Below are 16,485 nucleotides of genomic sequence, written 5' to 3' on the forward strand. Positions count from 1 at the left end.
AATTAAAATCAAACTTCACCTCCCCCGCGGTTTGGGACATTGGGGTAAATTTTTAACCCCACAAAACCCCAAAAAAAAAAAAAAAAAAAAAAAAAAAAAAAAAAAAAAACATAAACGACGACGGCGAAAAGGTTGACTGTCAAAGGAACCACACCCAGCGCCTAGAATAAAAGACTTTTACCAATGCCAACCAGGAGACAACTCGATATAGCCCAGTCCAAGTGGAAGGTAAGGGAAATAGCGCATACTAGGGAAACCGGAGAAGAGAGAAGAAAAAAATCCGAATGTCATACCGCATTCACTAAACACCAGGAAGGTGACTGCCTAAGAACAAACTTTTCGAACCGAGGGATATCAGGATCAGAGATGGGGAGATGTAGGGGTAGAAAGGGTAAAAGATGGGAACAAATAATGATAAGAGAAATGAAAAGTCGTCAAAAACGTGCGTCCAAGATTTCCGAGAAGACAAAGAGTGAACACATCAATTAAGACTTGTTCTCCTCAACAGGGGCCTCCTTGGCGGCTTCCTGGGGCTTGGGTTCGGTGGTCTCGCCATCACCCTTGTTCTTCATGTACTCATCATAGACGTTAAGGGCCTCATCGACCTTGCCGCGGAGAGCCTCCTCATCATCGAGCCTGGAAGAATGTTAGTAAATCTTGTCACACATAACTCAAAAAAATGGGCAGTGTAACTTACAGGCCAAGCAACTCAGCGTTATCCATCTCAAGAAGCATACCAGTGATCTTGCCAGCAAGCTCGGGCTGCTGAGCCTGGATCTTGGGGTAAAGAGCCTCGCCGAGCATCTGCTTCTGCTGAGCGGGGGGAGCGGTGAGAAGAGCCTGGTTGGCAGAGGCGGGCTCGCCACCAGCGGGCTGACCACCAGGGGCGGGCTGGCCGCGACCACCACCACGACCCATCTGAGGACCACCACGGCCGAAACCGGGGCCACCACGCATGTTCATGGGCATACCGGGAACACCACGGCCACCGCCGCCACGTCCGAAAGCCTGGGGCATAGGGTAGCCCATGCCGTTAGGAATGCCACCAGGGGCCTGCATGCCCATAGGCATACCCTGGAAGTTGGGAGGAAGCTGTTGGTTGGGGGGCATACCACGACCACCTTGGGGGAAGGGACCGGGGTACTGGGGACGTCCAGCGGGCATGTTAGGCATGGGCATACCGCCCTGGGGGGCGAATGGCATACCACCACGCTGTCCAGGGGGCATGAAGCCCTGCTGGCCAGCACCGTAGAAGACGGCGGGCTGCATGAACTAGTCAAGTTAGTAATTGAGCGGGCTGAACAGGAAAGTTGCAACTTACAGGCTGGGGCATACCGGCAGCGGCTGCGGCCTGCTGCTGGCGGATAGTGTTGCGAGCCTGGATGCTAGCCTCGAGCTGGCTGCGGCGGACATCCTTGCGCTGAGCGAGAGCAACGTAGAGGGGCTTGGCGTTGACCATACGCTGGTTCATCTCGGTGACAGCCTTGGAAGCCTCATCGGGGCTGCTGAAGCAGACGAAACCGAAGCCCTTGCTCTTACCGAAGGCCTTCTTCTCTGTCTTCTTCTCCTCGGTGTCCTCGCCCTCCTCCTCGGTCTTCTTCTCCTCGGTAGGCTCCTCAGTCTTCGCCTCGGTGCTCTCCTCGGTCTTCACCTCCTTCTCCTCGGAGTCCTTGGTCTCCTTGTCGGCCTCCTTCTCCTCGGCCTCGGGGGAGGGAGAACGTTCGGCGGCATCACGCATAACCTTGGCGGAAGTGATAGTACCGTAAGGAGTGAAGAGGTCACGGAGCTTCTCATCATCAATGTCGTCGGTCAAGTTCTTAACGTAGAGGTTGACACCCTGGTACTTGGAGGCCTTCTCCATGCGGGCAGCCTCGTACTGCTTGCGCAGCTCCTCCTCACGCTCGTGCTTCTTCTGGGCACGGCCAACGTAAAGCTTCTGAGTCTTGACGTCCTTCTCGTTCATCTCAGCCACAGCGGCCTCGGCGCTCTCGTGGTTGGCGTAGTTAACAAAGCCGAAACCGCGGCTCTTGCCATCCTGGTCGTGGCTGAGGGTGGCGGAGGTGATCTCACCAAAGGCCTCGAACATGACGCGGAACTCGTCGTCGGTAATCTCGAGATCGATGTTCTTGATGTAGATGTTGGTGAAGTTGGCCTTCATCTCCTCGAACTTGCTTTGGCGGTCCTTCTTGGAGATGTGGTGTCCGACGAAGACCTTCTTGTCATTCAGCAGCATACCGTTAACGTGCTTGATGGCGTTGTTGGCGGCTTCGGCGGTCTCGTAGTGGACGAAACCGTAGCCCTTGGAGTTGGCGAACTCATCCTGGGCGACCTTGCAGCTGAGAATGTTGCCGAAGGCAGCGAAGGTGTCGTGGAGAGCCTTGTTGTCAATGGCGTTGTCAAGGTTCTTGATGAACACGTTGCCCTGGCCAGTCTTGCGCAGAGCGGGGTCACGCTGGGACCACATGATGCGGCAAGGCTTTCCCTTGATGAGAGTGTAGTTCAGATCCTCAAGAGCACGCTCGCCGTCAGCGGTGTTGTTGTAGTTGACGTAGGCGTAGCCCAAGGACCGGCGGGTGACGGCATCACGGCAGACACGGATAGAGGCGACCTGGCCGATGGAAGAGAATAGCTCGTAGAGCATAGCCTCAGTCACGGAGGGGTCAAGCTCGCCGACGTAGAGGGAAGCCGAGTGGGGCTGGTTGTTGGCAGCATCACCGGCGGCCTCGGAAGTGGCCTCGACGGGGGCGCCATTGGCCTCAGGGGTAGCGGCGACAACGTTGTCAGTGACAGGAGCGGTGGCGGGGGCTTCAGCAGACATGATGGCGGCTGTTTTCACTAAGAAAAGGAAAAAGTTTTAGCATGTGCATGCCGAGCCTATCGCAGAGAGGGGGAGGGGGAATCAAGGAGGCATATGAGATAAGGTTACACGGCAGTTGATGCAGTCTATTTAGCAAGCAACCAAGGGGCAATGAGAAAAAAACGAGGGGGTGAATCAATGAAAAGGGAGGGGCGCCATACAGCGAAGTATCCACGAAACAAAGAGTTCAGAGAAATTTCACTTGAGCAGAGAGCACTAGTAGCGGATTAGCGGGGGAGGAGATTCGAAGTGTATTGCATGCGCGATCGAAAGAGAAGAAGCAGAGATGACACGGTTTTCAACCGAGTAAAAGAGTGGACAAGAACCAAAGTGACTAACCAGGTGAAAATGAAGACGATGGAGGCGTTGAAAGAAAATCTTCCACACAACACACCGCACAATCAGGAATGAGATAAGATAACTGGAAAAAGTCTTTTTCTGGGTTTTTCGTGTTTTTTTGAGATTTTGTATCTTTCGATTTAAGGATTCGAAAAGAAAAGGAAGACTTTTCCCTAAAGAAAGAGAGAGCAACAGAGATGGAGGGGGAGGTTGTAAGAAGGAAAGAAAAAAAGTTGAGCCGTTCAAAAGCAATTGGTTCTGGAAAACTCAGAGGCTGCACGAGATGGGGACACTAGTCCTGTTTGGGAAAAGGTTGCCGCTTTAAGGGCTTATTAAGTATAACCTCGGATGGATATTGCAAGATAAAAGAAAGAATATGGCCATGCTATGCATGCAAAAATTAATCATAGACACGCGGTCTACCCAGGAAATGTACAGGAAATAATGACTGAACACCCCCCTTCAACTCAGATCAAACCCAGCTCCCGAATTCACAGCATATAAAAGCTTGCTCTTCAATGTCTCTGCATCAGAGTACCGTGGCAGTTTGAGAAGATTCACACACGTACTGGTACTCGGCAATCTTTCCTGGTCCTCACTGGAGTCTCTAATGCTAAAGTTGGGACGAAGGTGGCTGAATCCCAACAACGGAGCTCGAGGGGTAGACGTCACGAACCGGATGACCCTTTGTCGCTCCTCGTTGGTCAACTCATGCATAACCTGCCAGAACAGTGCAATGGTCGGGTGTTCTAGATGGTCATCACCAATCACATACACACCTCCGTAGAGGGTATTCCGTCGCAAGTCCTCCACATCAATATCAGCTTTGTCTCCGCTCACTAAAGTTTGCAACTCGGATTGATTGAACATGGATAGCCAGGCGGGTTGAATGATCTGGCCCAGACCTTGCAAAAAGGCGTTTGTCTGTAGAGCAGGTTGCAACTGTAGACGATAACGAGCCACGTAGGAAATGTAGACCAATCTATTTTTGTTCGTCACAGCGGTCTGTGAGCCATTTGGTTTCAGTTCTGCGGTGACAGTGCGGTTGCCTCCACTGGGCATCCGAATTATACTGTTAATGGTGAAGTCGAGACCGAAGTCTTCCACGTTTCCGGGATAATTCTTCAGTTGTAACTGGTGAAACAGATTGGTCAGCTGCAGGTTCAAAAAACACAATCCCGACCTTGCCAGACGATACCACTTACCAAGCCTTGGTATAACCCCTCATCAAGGTCCTTCAGATCGTTCAAGTTGGCACGATAGGAAGATTCCTTCACTGCAGACCTAGAGCCTCCTGTCAAGGCCCACTTCAAGAGAAAGAATGGGGCAAAATTGACATCGACCAAGATCCCCTCGTAAAGACACTTTCCAATAATCCGGCCGAGGAATTCATATCGTCGAAGAAGACCGCGCACGTCATCCTGCCATTCTGGGCTTGAACTTGTGAGCCCAGCCTCGCCGAGAACTGTTTTGAGTTGGGCAACCGCTGTCGGGCTGGGATACAGCAGATGGTGATCATTTTCCGCAAACATGCTTTCGTGGTCATCAGTTTTGAAAGCTTGGGTAGTGATACTGGTTAGGAACTCCTTCGTCACACCGCCACCATCGATGCCGGCTTCCATTGCTCCAAACTGGTCGATAAAACTGATCTGGATTGGCTCTTTGAGACCGTCACCCAAGCCATAGTATTGAGAGAATGCATCTTCAAATACACTCTCACGCCGGATGTCAGCATGGTGTCGAGCCAAGATATCCGCCGCACCCTCAGGAGGTCCATTTATCATAGCGTTTTGGGCCACAGACAAACGCCAGGACTCAGCATCCACGAAGCCTTTCCGGCGACGCTGTTGATCCCTAAATATGAATTGACGGAAGATCTGCACTCTCGTGGCAAATGGTATGAAGAAAGGCATATTTCGAAGTATTTCTAGCCGTGGCGCAATGGCGGCTAGAGCATTATTATGAGCTTGTCTTCTTTGGCTATTTCGCATGGCTTGGAGATGAATTAGTCGTCGCGCATGGCTATTGCCGACAAGGTGAGGAGACTCTGGGTATTCCTCATCAAGAAGATCAGGCTCAGAATCTTCATCTTCGTCCTGGAATTCATGGCGTTTCTCCTCTTCTGCCACAACAGCTGGAATAAAGCCTTCCATGTCGAATCGATCTGTCATCAACCAATGATTTTGTGGAAGGAATTTGCGTCGAGAACTAGAAGCGTGTCAGCTAGTGTGACTAAATCATAGCAAATGGAACGTTTCAACTCACTCTCGCTCATGTAGCATTCTGAGCAAACCTGTAACCAAGCCTTTGAAGTAGTCAAGTGGGATACCTGTCACACCAGGAAGATCATTGATTTCCTTCTTGGCCTCCACCTCAGAACGCTCTATCGTCCCAGAAACCTGAGCCGTGTTGTTGAAATAACTTCTAAGATCCACAGCGGATGATGGAACGGGCCCTTTCTTGGTCAAGTCGGCAACATTCCAGTAGAGGGTGAAGGCGAGGTTTTTGAGAAAGACGGTCATATCCTTAATGTCTTTAAGTGGCAGTGCGCTCTCTTTCGTCCACGAAGACAAGACATTTGGTGAAGCTGTAAACGGTGACGCGCTTGAGAAGAACTCTTCGTCATCCATGACTTTCAAGAGGAACGTGTAAAGCTCAAAAAAGAGCAGAATAATCGTCCACTCCTGTTCTTGATCCTCTCTATCCCCATCTTGAGGCAGTTGCAGTAATGGAAGAACTTGGGTCGAGTCCTTGCTGATTATGTCAAAGATCCGGCTGGATTTTGATGCCTGCCAGAAATATTTGATCGCCGGTATTTTCACACCTGGCTGGCCAGAAGTGGGACCTGCCGAAGGCGCCGAGCCCAGGTACAACCACATTCGAATGTCGTCTCCACGGCGAGGGAACACCCTCAGCAAATTCAGGGCATAGGTAGCAAGAATCTTGGCTTCTCTCGAAGCGTTGGGTTCGTTGTTTGGTAAGTCTGTGTAAGAAAGTTGGGACTTTTCGATGCGAGAAAGTAGCCCCGTAATGCTACTTTGGTTGACCAAGCTACTGACTTGATCTCCGATGAACTGATCCAAATAAGGACCCCTGATTGGATCCGAGCCGTTCTCGTCCGCCTCCAAGCACCGTGTCAGATAGATAGATGTTGAGTTGAGCAACCCAGAGACCACATTCAGGAATTCGAGATCAGGTGTTTGCAAGTTGGCCTGCCCTGGAAGAGCATATCGGTGAAAGAAAATCAAGTACGCAAGCAGCCAAAGGCGACTCTCGATACCCTCGACATCGTCGGCAGAAAGGCGTTCTTTGGTCAAAGAAATACATGATTCGATTGCAGGTGCCAGTAATTTGTAGTTGATTTGATGCGCCAGTCCATTAAGCTCACCGAGATAAGTGGGCAGGTTCGGAATAGTGAGATACGACATAGCAAGAGCTTCATATGCTGTCATCGTTTCTGGGGTTATTGGTCTCAGAAGAGCCAGGACAGCATTCGTGACATGCTCGGGTGACAGGGTACCTTCCAAGATCTTAATGTTCTTTGTCAAGAAGGCCATCGTTTGATAGTATTGTTTGGCAATTGTTGCCATCCTCCTTGGTATCAAGTCAATGAGGAAGACTATCGTCCGAAGGAGGGGCAGGACTGCTGCTTCATGAGTCGGGCTGTCTTTTGCTGAGCCGAGGGCATAGAGAATAGCGACTGCCAGCCGTTTCAACAGCTCGGTCCAGTCATTTTCCGTAGCGATCGTGGGGAGAGCATGGAAGGTCTGCTCAAAGACATTGCAGAAGTATACTAGACGTAGAACATCTTCCTTCTTCCTTACCAATCCCACAAACTGAACCAGAAGCCTGAGCTGGTCTAAGCATTGCTTCGCTGTGGGATATGGCGGTGCGGAAAGACGTTCTAGACACTCCAGACGCTCAAGCTCCGTCGTTGGGCCCCGGTCATCGTCGAATCCCAGGGCACTAATAACCCTTTCCCACTCAAAATTATCCCATTCGGACTTCCAGCCCTTATATGTTGCTTTCCTGCTCTGATGACCCCGCCAAACTCGCTGAACGGTGCGAGATGCGGTCTGTCGATCTCTCTCATGTTGTCTCAGGGCTCGCTCTCGCTGGGCAATGGCGACTGCGCTCTCGGGGTTCACAGCATGAGGGGTATGTCTAGTCGGCGAGTTTCCGGGGAATGCGGCGAAGGGATTAGTGGCTCGGCCACTGAGGTTCACTTGCCGTGGGCGACGAGAGTTGCCCGTGAAGGATTGAAACATGGTTGCAGCAGGAGCTGCCTGATGGGAGGATGGCCAGCAGGCTAGATAAAACGAACCCTCTAAACGCAGAGAAGCAAATCAACTCAAGCCCGCATCACCGTGAGGGAAAGACGAAAGGTGAAGAACTATGACATCGCCGTCGCCGGGTGCCGATACGGGAGAGCATGGCGGGCTTATCGGACTTGTCGAGCACAGACCACATCTCCATGAGACCTGAGCACTATGTACATATTGCCACTGGAACATTCTGGTTTTAAGCTGACATAGGTCAGAGTGAACCATATAAGACATACGAAAAATCCTTTGTAGAGAAAAACAAACAATGTCAAAAGAGGCGAAAGATTACTTGAAGTTTAACCTGATATTCATAGAATTTGTCAAAATACTACACAATTGCTCCTGTCTCGGTGCCAAATGGTACACGTCCACCGATGCATCGGGCTCCTCCGTGGTCCAAATCAAGTTGATGTTGTAGAGACTATAATACATGGGATATATTCAATCAACCAGCGGAGAGAAGGTTGATCAATGAAATTGTTGAATGATGCCCGGAGGTGGTTGTTGTGGATGGTATGCCGGGCCGCTGGCATAAAAATTAGAGCACTCTCAAGCGTCTAGATTGCTGCGCACTCACATCATTTGAAAACACGTAGAAAATCCCCGCTATGCGGTTTCAGTCTTTTGGAATTTCTAGAAAAGGGTCTTCGAGGGATTGGGCTTGGCAGTCTCGGGCGTTTGGGCCAGGTTTTGGTCTTCAATCTGCTTAGTCTGCTTAGGCTGCGGCGTTGGCTTGGTTTCAAGCTTCACAGTCTTTTCGATGTGGGGTTGTGCTAGTCGGGCCTCTTCGGCTTCAACGGTCTCAGCCCACTTCTCCAGGTAGTCCTTGCCCTCAAATCCTCTGATCACAGTAATCTTTCGGCCATTTCTCTCGATATCTTGGACGTAGTTCGACGGTGTCTTGCGCATGTGTTTTGTGATGAAGGGGGCGAGCTATCGCCATGTTAGCAGATCCAACATTTCAGTCAACTAGTACCAAATGGTTCTCAATGCTCACCATGAATGGCTCTTTCGCAGTCTCGGCGTAATGTGCCCTGCCAGGAATTTCAAGCTTTTCCGCAGGCATATAAACACGGTGCTTTGTCATATCGGGCCTGTATGTGCCTCTCTTGTCAAAATGACCCATAGAGCCGGTCCGGTTTCCCTTGTAGTAGCCGCCATTGACCTGCTTCGTAGTCAAGCGCAAACGCACCATCATTGGCTGCGTGGGCTTGAACATTATGGCGACAGTTCTATGGCCTTGAAGTTGGAACAGAAGGGGGATAGAGCGAGTCGAGTTGTCCCGGAGGAAGATGGGAGACAAAACTCGACGAATGAACGGGTCGCGCTAATCTCCGCGCCGAGAACTTTTTTTCCCGGCAGAAAAAAAGTTCAACACCATCTACACCCCTCTTGAAAGCTGAAAACAGCCATCAGATCATTTAGTACTATTTTAGTACTAATCTGAAGCTTCTTTCTTAGTCGTGAATTCGATTTCTTAACTCATACGCCAGTATGCCTCGCAGCCAGACTCAGAAGCAGGGTCCGAAAGACCGCTCGACGCAGAAATCAGCACCGAAGCGGAAAAGCACTCGGTCGCTAAATGCACTGTCTATTGCAGAGAAAACAATTCACACTAGATTGGGTGTTAAACGCAGTCGTCTTGGAGCCTACGATGATGGTACCTTCAACCGCAGGAGAAACACCGGTGGCGATGACGACGACAACGACGAGGAGGATACCGCCGCCCAATACAAACGCCGCAGAACCGAGGACACCGGAAGCCTTGACGGTGGCAGTGACAGTGAAGGACACGAATGGACTCTCGGACAAGTAAATAGCGATAACGACAGCGAATTGGACAGCGACGAAGCTCTCGGTGAGAGCGACGAAGAGCGATTCGAGGGCTTCACTTTCCGCGCATCCAAGTCTAAATCTCACCCGAAAAAAGCGCCACCCAAGCCAAAGAAGCCTACGGAGATCAACTTGTCTGAAGATGTCGACGAGTCGGATGAGGAATCTGACGGTGACGACTACGACGAGGACGATGATCTGGGAGAAGACGCCGTTGACCTTGCTACAGCCTGGGATATGAATGCAGCGGCCGAGGAGGAGGAAGCCCAGGAAGCAGCTGCGAAATCCAAGCGGGCTGCGAAGTATGATAGCGACGAGGATTCCGGGTCAGAGGGGGACAGTGAAAGCGATGACAGTGACGATGGGCTTTCTATCTCGGACGACGATGCAGATGTGGATCCGCACGGACTTTCAAAATTACAAGACTTTGTCCAGTCCATGGAGACCGAGAAACCTACGAAACGTACCCAAAAATCACAGGAACAGGGCAAGCCCTCGGAATACGGCTTGACGACCGCCAACAAATTGACTGTCGCCGATCTACTGCCCTCAATCACAGACTCTCGCCTCAAGAACTCGCTCAAACATATCGACTCTGTTGTCCAGGCATCAAAATCGGGCATTCCGGGCAAGCTAGATGCTCCTCTAGCGAAACGCCAACAGGACCGACTTGACCGAGCTGCTGCCTATGAGAAGAGCAAGGAGACTTTGAACCGATGGCTCGAAACCGTCAAAGCCAACCGCAGAGCCGAACATCTTTCTTTCCCGCTACGTGATCCTGATGCTGAGCAGACTCACCGCTTAGAAGCTGCCAAGCCCCAGACAGACCTCGAAAACGTCATCCAGAACATCCTTGTGGAGAGTGGGCTGGCTGAGGCTGAAGGCAAATCAGCTGAGGACCAGATTCAGAGTTTCGAGGAATTACAGGCCCGCAATCTTCCTATTGAGGAGATCCAGGCTCGGCGCGCAGAACTCCGCAAGCGACGTGACCTGCTTTTCCGAGAGGAAGTACGCGCCAAGCGCATCAAGAAGATCAAGAGCAAGTCTTATCGCCGTGTTCACCGGAAAGAGCGCGAAAAGATAGAGCAACAAGAGCACAATGCACTCTTGGAAGCCGGCGTAGATATGGACGACATGGACCAGGAGAAGAACGAGCGTATGAGAGCCGAGGCTCGTATGGGCTCCAAGCATCGTGAAAGCAAATGGGCCAAGGGTTTGAAACAGACGGGTCGCACTGCCTGGGACGAAGAGGCCCGCAACAGTGCAGCCGACTTGGCCCAAAGAGAAGAGGAGCTACGGAAGAGAATCGAAGGTAAGCGTGTTTCTAATGGAGACGATGACTACTTGGGCTCTTCAAGCTCCGAGTCAGAAGATGAGGACCCTTGGAACGAGGAGGCTTCCGATGTGGAAAGACAGAAGATCCAAAAGAAGCTCAAGGCCCTCGAGGGCAGTGATGATGCTGGTGATGGCATGAAGGGGCGCCATGCCGACCTTTTCGAAATGAAATTCATGAAAAATGCCGATGCCGCCCGCAAAGAACAGAATGATGCGGAGCTTCGCCAACTCAATCGTGAACTCCGCGGAGAGGAGTCTGCGTCTGAGGCAGAGTCTGAGGTCGGTCGACGAAAGTTCGGTCAATCAAAGAAGACCGACCCCAAACCTCGCGCAAAGCAGTTGCCCAAGAATGAGTTTGAGGAGAAGCTAGATTCAGATGATGAAGCTGCACAGGCCGCAGGAGCAGACGACGATGTTGACATTGTTATGAACGGCACCACCAAGCACAAGTCAGGAGCTTCTGGCAACAAGAAGGTTTCACAATCCTCACGACACTCTCCCGATCGGCAAAAGGATACGCCAGTAGAGGAGGAGAACCCTTGGCTGATTCAGACCGAACGGACCAACCGTCGCCGAACCGGCCCAGATGCCCAAGAGAGCATTGACATTTCACTTGATGCTACCCAGCCCGAAGTTATTCCAGTGGAGCAACAGAGCAAGAAGCAAAAGAAAACCAAGGCAGCCCTCGCGAAACAACAATTCGATGAGAATGACAGCGATGATGAGGAGAAGGTGCCCGTCTTGCTTAAGAACCACGACCTCGTGAAGAGAGCTTTTGCCGGCGATGAAGTTGTCCAGGAGTTCGAACAAGACAAGATGGACACCATTAAAGATGAAGGTGACCAGGTGGTGGACAATACACTTCTGGGCTGGGGCAGCTGGGCCGGCGAAGGCGTCAGCAAGAGACAACAAAGGAAGCAGAAGCGAGACCTGACTACTGTGGCCGGTGTGAAGCCTCAGCAGCGCAAGGATGCCAAGCTTGATCGGGTCATTATCAACCAGAAGCGAGTCCAGAAGGTAAGCCAAGTTGTCTTCCTATACGAAGACGGACAACTCACTGACTTTTTACTCTAGAACAAGAAGTACATGGCAAGCCAATTGCCGCATGAGTTCGAGACCAAGCAGCAATACGAACGGTCCCTGCGGCTGCCTTTAGGCCCCGAATGGTCTACGAAAGAAACCTTCCAGAGTGGCACCAAGCCTCGTGTCATGATCAAGCAGGGCGTCATCAAGCCCATGTCAAAGCCGATGCAATGAATGTAAATATCTCACTTCACATATGCCATGTCCAATGTTAGCACCTAATGCGACCCATCTTGCGGCGCCTTTTGAATCAAAAGCATTTCTATTCTTGCTGTACTCCATTCCACGTGCCCAAGTGCACATTATAGTTATATAGTTCGAATGGTTCGTACTTCATATCATTTCACAACAATGTTTCCACTAGGCCTAGTGTCCTGACTCAGGATAGTAACTATTTTATATCTGGACAATGTAGGTGGCATACGTGCCTCTCTCGACCTTGGGATTGTCAACTTAAGACCTTGGATAAACCATTAGAACATGTCCCATGATTCTATAAGAAGTAACTAAAAAGCCATCCAAGGATTGTCTGGTGATTCATATTGAGTCATCCCTGAGTTCTTAACAATTTGAATCTGAATATATTCATGCTTTTTCTTCCTTTTCAATCCTGTCGCTCTACTCCACATGGGCGATCCCTTGGCAAGTGCTGCCTGGAGTTGACATCTTCAAATATTTGACTATTCACGTCTATCTCCCAGGTATCCCCAATTATCTGGTAACAGTACTATATACATAATCCAGTAAGTGGATGGTCGTTGCAGTGAATCCCGCACACATTCTTGGGGGTGGGGAACGCACGCGGACTCGACGTGTTGCCTGTTGCGCCCTACATTGCTGAGCCAGACATGATACCCAACTCATGTCATTCCCCTTGGCTGAAATATGTACTGTACAGTACTAACATCTGTGAAGATCGACAGTCTGTGGAATCTGTCTGCAGACCATTCACAACAAACCAGCCCGTGTGTTGTCCCAATTTGGGTGTTTGAGCTCCGAGGGGGTTTGATTCTGTTGGAATTTATAGCACATACTTGTAAGATTGCCTCTCTTTGAATTTATTTGTCTCCTTTTCAAGCTTCACTTGCCTTTTGGACCCCTCCGAAGGCGTCTACCCTCAAGTGATTCATATCCGATTTGGATCGAATTGAGGAATAGCACAAAGGCTTCATACTTCCTACAGGCTCCGCGTGTTTAATGCCGGTGACGAGATCTGGCTTTGCATCATGGACTCACGCTTGAAATGGAAGGCTACAGCCGTGCTGACTTGGCTTTTAGCTACAGAAAAAGCCTACTGTCTCCCACACGTGGGAAATGAGGTAGAAGCTACTCTGCAAAACACAGCTACCGAACCTGCACGTGCCTTTGAGACTCAGTATCCACCTTCAAACAGTGAAGACAGGCTGCTTATTCCCGAGTCCCACCCTGTACGTCTCAGAGAAATGTGCTGCATAGTATATGGTATGGTATTGACATTTTGGACTAGGTGTATCGAGTAGCTTTGGAACAGGACGGTCATTCATCGCAGCAGCCTTTTCCACAGTTTGACATTATCCGATTTGTTGACGGCTTGGAAGATTTGTTGGGCTCAGGTGGTAATACTCCTGCACCAACACTGACTGCGACAGGACAGTCTACTGGTACAGGAAAATCGCATCCTATTCAAGCTACGACTTCAGCAAAACAGCCTGAAAACCCAGCGCCAATTCATACAGCTGGATCTGTGACCTACTCACCGCAGGCTGGGCCAAGTACTACTGTGGCACATGGTATGATTGACCATGAATTATAGCAACTTCAAATTCTAATGCTTAGTAGAGCCCGTTCACATACTTTCTTCATCCTCGGTTACATCAAAAACCATGCCTAGCCAAGATATCTTCCAGCCGGTTGCGACTGGTCCTGTCCCTGCTAATATCAAGTCCCGAGATGATCACCCTGTGCAGAACCAGCACGTAAGATTATCCCAAATGTGAGCACGAATCAAACATTCTAATGTTGTGGTATAGGCCAATACTACCAACCCTATTGCGACGAATAAGTTCTACGCAGGCCTTTTCTTGGGCTCTCAGACCAATGCTACCTTCACTCAACCCTACTCTCTGGCATGGTCCAAGGGAGGTGGCTCCCTGAAGAGTTGGGGTATGGCTGTCTCCCATGTCCAGCCTCATATGCTTGCATACGGACCACCGAACAGCAAGATCCCCGGAAACCCAGTACAATACTACATCAACCCAATCGGCCTTCAATCTCTGATCTTCTCTGCAACCGAGCTTAACCAGTCTTCCATCATGAACGTCAATCAGCCAAAGGCTTTCTCGGCCCACGCTGTGATCAAGCCCTCTGAAGGCTCGGCTAAGCAGATTGTCTTCCCCGTTGTGCAAGGCATGGGCTACGCAACAGCTGTGTACAGTGATCTGCAGCCGGTGATTGAAAGTGGCGTTTTCTTCCGTAAGGTCGTCAGCGCTGGTTCGCCTAGGTCCGGCATCTTCAAGTACCAGGTTTACCTCGAGGATGACATGACCTGGCTTCTCTATGCCACTCCGGCTGATGGCAAGGATCCGGAGTTCAAGCTAGTCTCAAATTCCCGTCTTCGCGGGCCCCAGGGCTTTTCTGGTACTATTCAAGTTGCCAAGAACCCCGCGGGCAAGTCTGGCGAGAAATTCTATGATAACTCGTCTGGTGTATACCCAGTGGCAGGAAAAATCTCTGGTTCTGTCACAGATGATGTAGGCACCTACACGCTCTCTTGGAAGAAGGCCGGAAAGGATGTCACCGGCACTCCTCTGATCATGTTCGCCCTACCCCATCACGTCCAATCCTTCGATGGTGCCACCAAGAGCCGTATCACTGATATCAACCTTCGCACCACAACAAAGGGCAACTCCACTGCAGTCATTGGAGAAAGCTGGACTATGGTCGAACAAAGCCTCCCCATTGATATTGGATTCGCTCCGTGGTCAACCACCCAGGGCAGTTCTAACGAGCTCTCAGCCTCAGCTCAGCATGCCATTCTCCAGGCTGCTCCCCAGGAGCTCAAGCAGAACATTTCAGGCCAGACGGACCTTAACAGCATGTACTACAGCGGCAAGGCGTTGAGCAAGTTCGCAACGCTAGTGTATACTGTCAACCAGCTTGGCAACAGTTCTGATCTAGCAACAGATGCCTTCCAAAAGCTAAAGAAGTCTTTCGATCTATTCGTGCAAAACAAGCAGCAATACCCGCTCGCCTACGATTCCGTCTGGAAGGGCGTTGTCTCGACCGCCGGCTACAATGGCGACCTCAACCAGGATTTCGGAAACACCGCATACAACGATCACCATTTCCACTACGGCTACTTCATCCAAGCTGCCGCCATCATTGGCTCTCTTGATCCCAGCTGGCTAGCCGCGAACAAGGAGTGGGTCAACATGCTTGTTCGTGATGCTGGTAACTCTGTTCCAAATGATCCTTACTTCCCATTCTCGCGCTCGTTTGATTGGTATAACGGTCACTCATGGGCGAAGGGTTTGTTCGAGTCTTTCGATGGCAAGGATCAAGAATCTACCTCGGAAGATACCATGTTCGCGTATGCGATCAAGATGTGGGGGCAGACGACCGGCGATGCTAGCATGGAAGCTCGTGGCAATATTATGCTGAGCATCCTGGGTCGGTCTCTCAATAATTACTTCCTGATGGAGGATGACAATGTCAACCAGCCTGCGAACTTCACTGCGAACAGGGTAACTGGAATTGTAAGTACCACCATTCTCTTTCCATGTCTAGCCCAAACTCGACATTAACAGACCAAAACAAACAGCTATTCGAGAATAAGGTTGATCACACCACCTATTTCGGTGCCAACCTCGAATACGTCCAAGGGTATGTATACCACCGTCCCGCTGTTTTTTTTCACTCCGAACTATTGCTCACAAGTATTAGTATTCACATGCTACCGCTCATGCCGCACAGTCCCTTCACACGCCGAAAGGAGTTTGTGCGCCAGGAGTGGCAGGCAATGTTCGCTGAAAACGCCTCTACTCCGGCCTCCAAGGTTGAGGGCGGATGGAAGGGTGTGCTCTACGCCAACCTGGCCCTCATCGATCCCAAATCGTCGTGGGACTTCTTTGCCCAGTCGAATTTCGACTACAGCTGGATTGATGGTGGTGCTACGCGTACTTGGTACCTGGCATTTATTGCTGGTGAGTCTCTTGAATGGAGTATGATGTCTTTTCATACTAACGAAACATATTAGGTCTGGGGGGTGCTCCTTAAGGTGGTTTAAGGCTTATTTCTTGGTGATATGGAGTTGGGTAATGACTTCTTCTCTTTATGCTTATTTTTTCTGGCCTTATGATTTGCTTTTCTCTACTTGCTTCTTGTTTTCGGACGGTCCTTACTGGTGGCTCGGAGTTTTCTTCGATTCTTGTGCTGTACTTCGTATATATAGAACGAATAAGAATTATAGAATATCATTTCTAGCTCGATATTAGCTTGTTCAGTTAATAGACATCTATGCGCCTTTATCTTATTTCTTGGTAAATATATATATCCGTGGATACAACCTAGTCTCTTATTTCTCCCGTTATTAAGATTCCTCTACAACCATAAAGTTATACTTCACATAGAACATTTTGGCCCTTGGTGGTATACATGACCTATTATCGGTTCAGTAGTCCATCCATAGTTCCCATCGCCATACCATGTCCAGGAACCGTCAGAATATATCGCAAA

General features: G+C 50.2%; 5 protein-coding genes across 5 annotated transcripts; 2 read left to right on the forward strand and 3 right to left on the reverse strand.

The window, feature by feature from the left end:
• Positions 1-485: 485 nt before the first annotated feature.
• On the reverse strand, positions 486-2,818 carry pab1 (polyadenylate-binding protein; the record flags this gene model as incomplete). Its single annotated transcript, XM_039074071.1, has 3 exons — positions 486-636; positions 698-1,272; positions 1,322-2,818. The coding sequence occupies 3 exons, from the start codon at positions 2,816-2,818 to the stop codon at positions 486-488; spliced, it is 2,223 nt and encodes a 740-aa protein (XP_038927705.1).
• Positions 2,819-3,055: 237 nt separating this feature from the next.
• On the reverse strand, positions 3,056-7,464 carry LCP9604111_6180 (uncharacterized protein; the record flags this gene model as incomplete). The annotated part of the gene is made up of 5 exons (XM_039074073.1): positions 3,056-3,073; positions 3,197-3,235; positions 4,196-4,330; positions 4,402-5,404; positions 5,462-7,464. The coding sequence occupies 5 exons, from the start codon at positions 7,462-7,464 to the stop codon at positions 3,056-3,058; spliced, it is 3,198 nt and encodes a 1,065-aa protein (XP_038927706.1).
• Positions 7,465-8,154: 690 nt separating this feature from the next.
• Positions 8,155-8,740, reverse strand: LCP9604111_6181 (mitochondrial 54S ribosomal protein mL41; the record flags this gene model as incomplete). The annotated part of the gene is made up of 2 exons (XM_039074074.1): positions 8,155-8,454; positions 8,519-8,740. 2 exons carry the CDS (start codon positions 8,738-8,740, stop codon positions 8,155-8,157), a joined length of 522 nt encoding a protein of 173 aa, XP_038927707.1.
• A 275-nt stretch (positions 8,741-9,015) lies between these two features.
• Positions 9,016-11,946, forward strand: LCP9604111_6182 (UTP14 family protein; the record flags this gene model as incomplete). Its single annotated transcript, XM_039074075.1, has 2 exons — positions 9,016-11,706; positions 11,764-11,946. 2 exons carry the CDS (start codon positions 9,016-9,018, stop codon positions 11,944-11,946), a joined length of 2,874 nt encoding a protein of 957 aa, XP_038927708.1.
• Positions 11,947-12,998: 1,052 nt separating this feature from the next.
• On the forward strand, positions 12,999-16,026 carry LCP9604111_6183 (glucan endo-1,3-beta-D-glucosidase; the record flags this gene model as incomplete). The annotated part of the gene is made up of 7 exons (XM_039074076.1): positions 12,999-13,199; positions 13,259-13,541; positions 13,591-13,727; positions 13,782-15,506; positions 15,572-15,633; positions 15,694-15,953; positions 16,007-16,026. The coding sequence occupies 7 exons, from the start codon at positions 12,999-13,001 to the stop codon at positions 16,024-16,026; spliced, it is 2,688 nt and encodes an 895-aa protein (XP_038927709.1).
• Between the last annotated feature and the right edge of the window lie 459 nt (positions 16,027-16,485).

This window comes from Penicillium roqueforti (assembly GCF_015533775.1).
Source record: "Penicillium roqueforti strain LCP96 04111 chromosome Unknown scaffold_16, whole genome shotgun sequence".
Classification (NCBI taxonomy): Eukaryota; Fungi; Ascomycota; class Eurotiomycetes; order Eurotiales; family Aspergillaceae; genus Penicillium; species Penicillium roqueforti.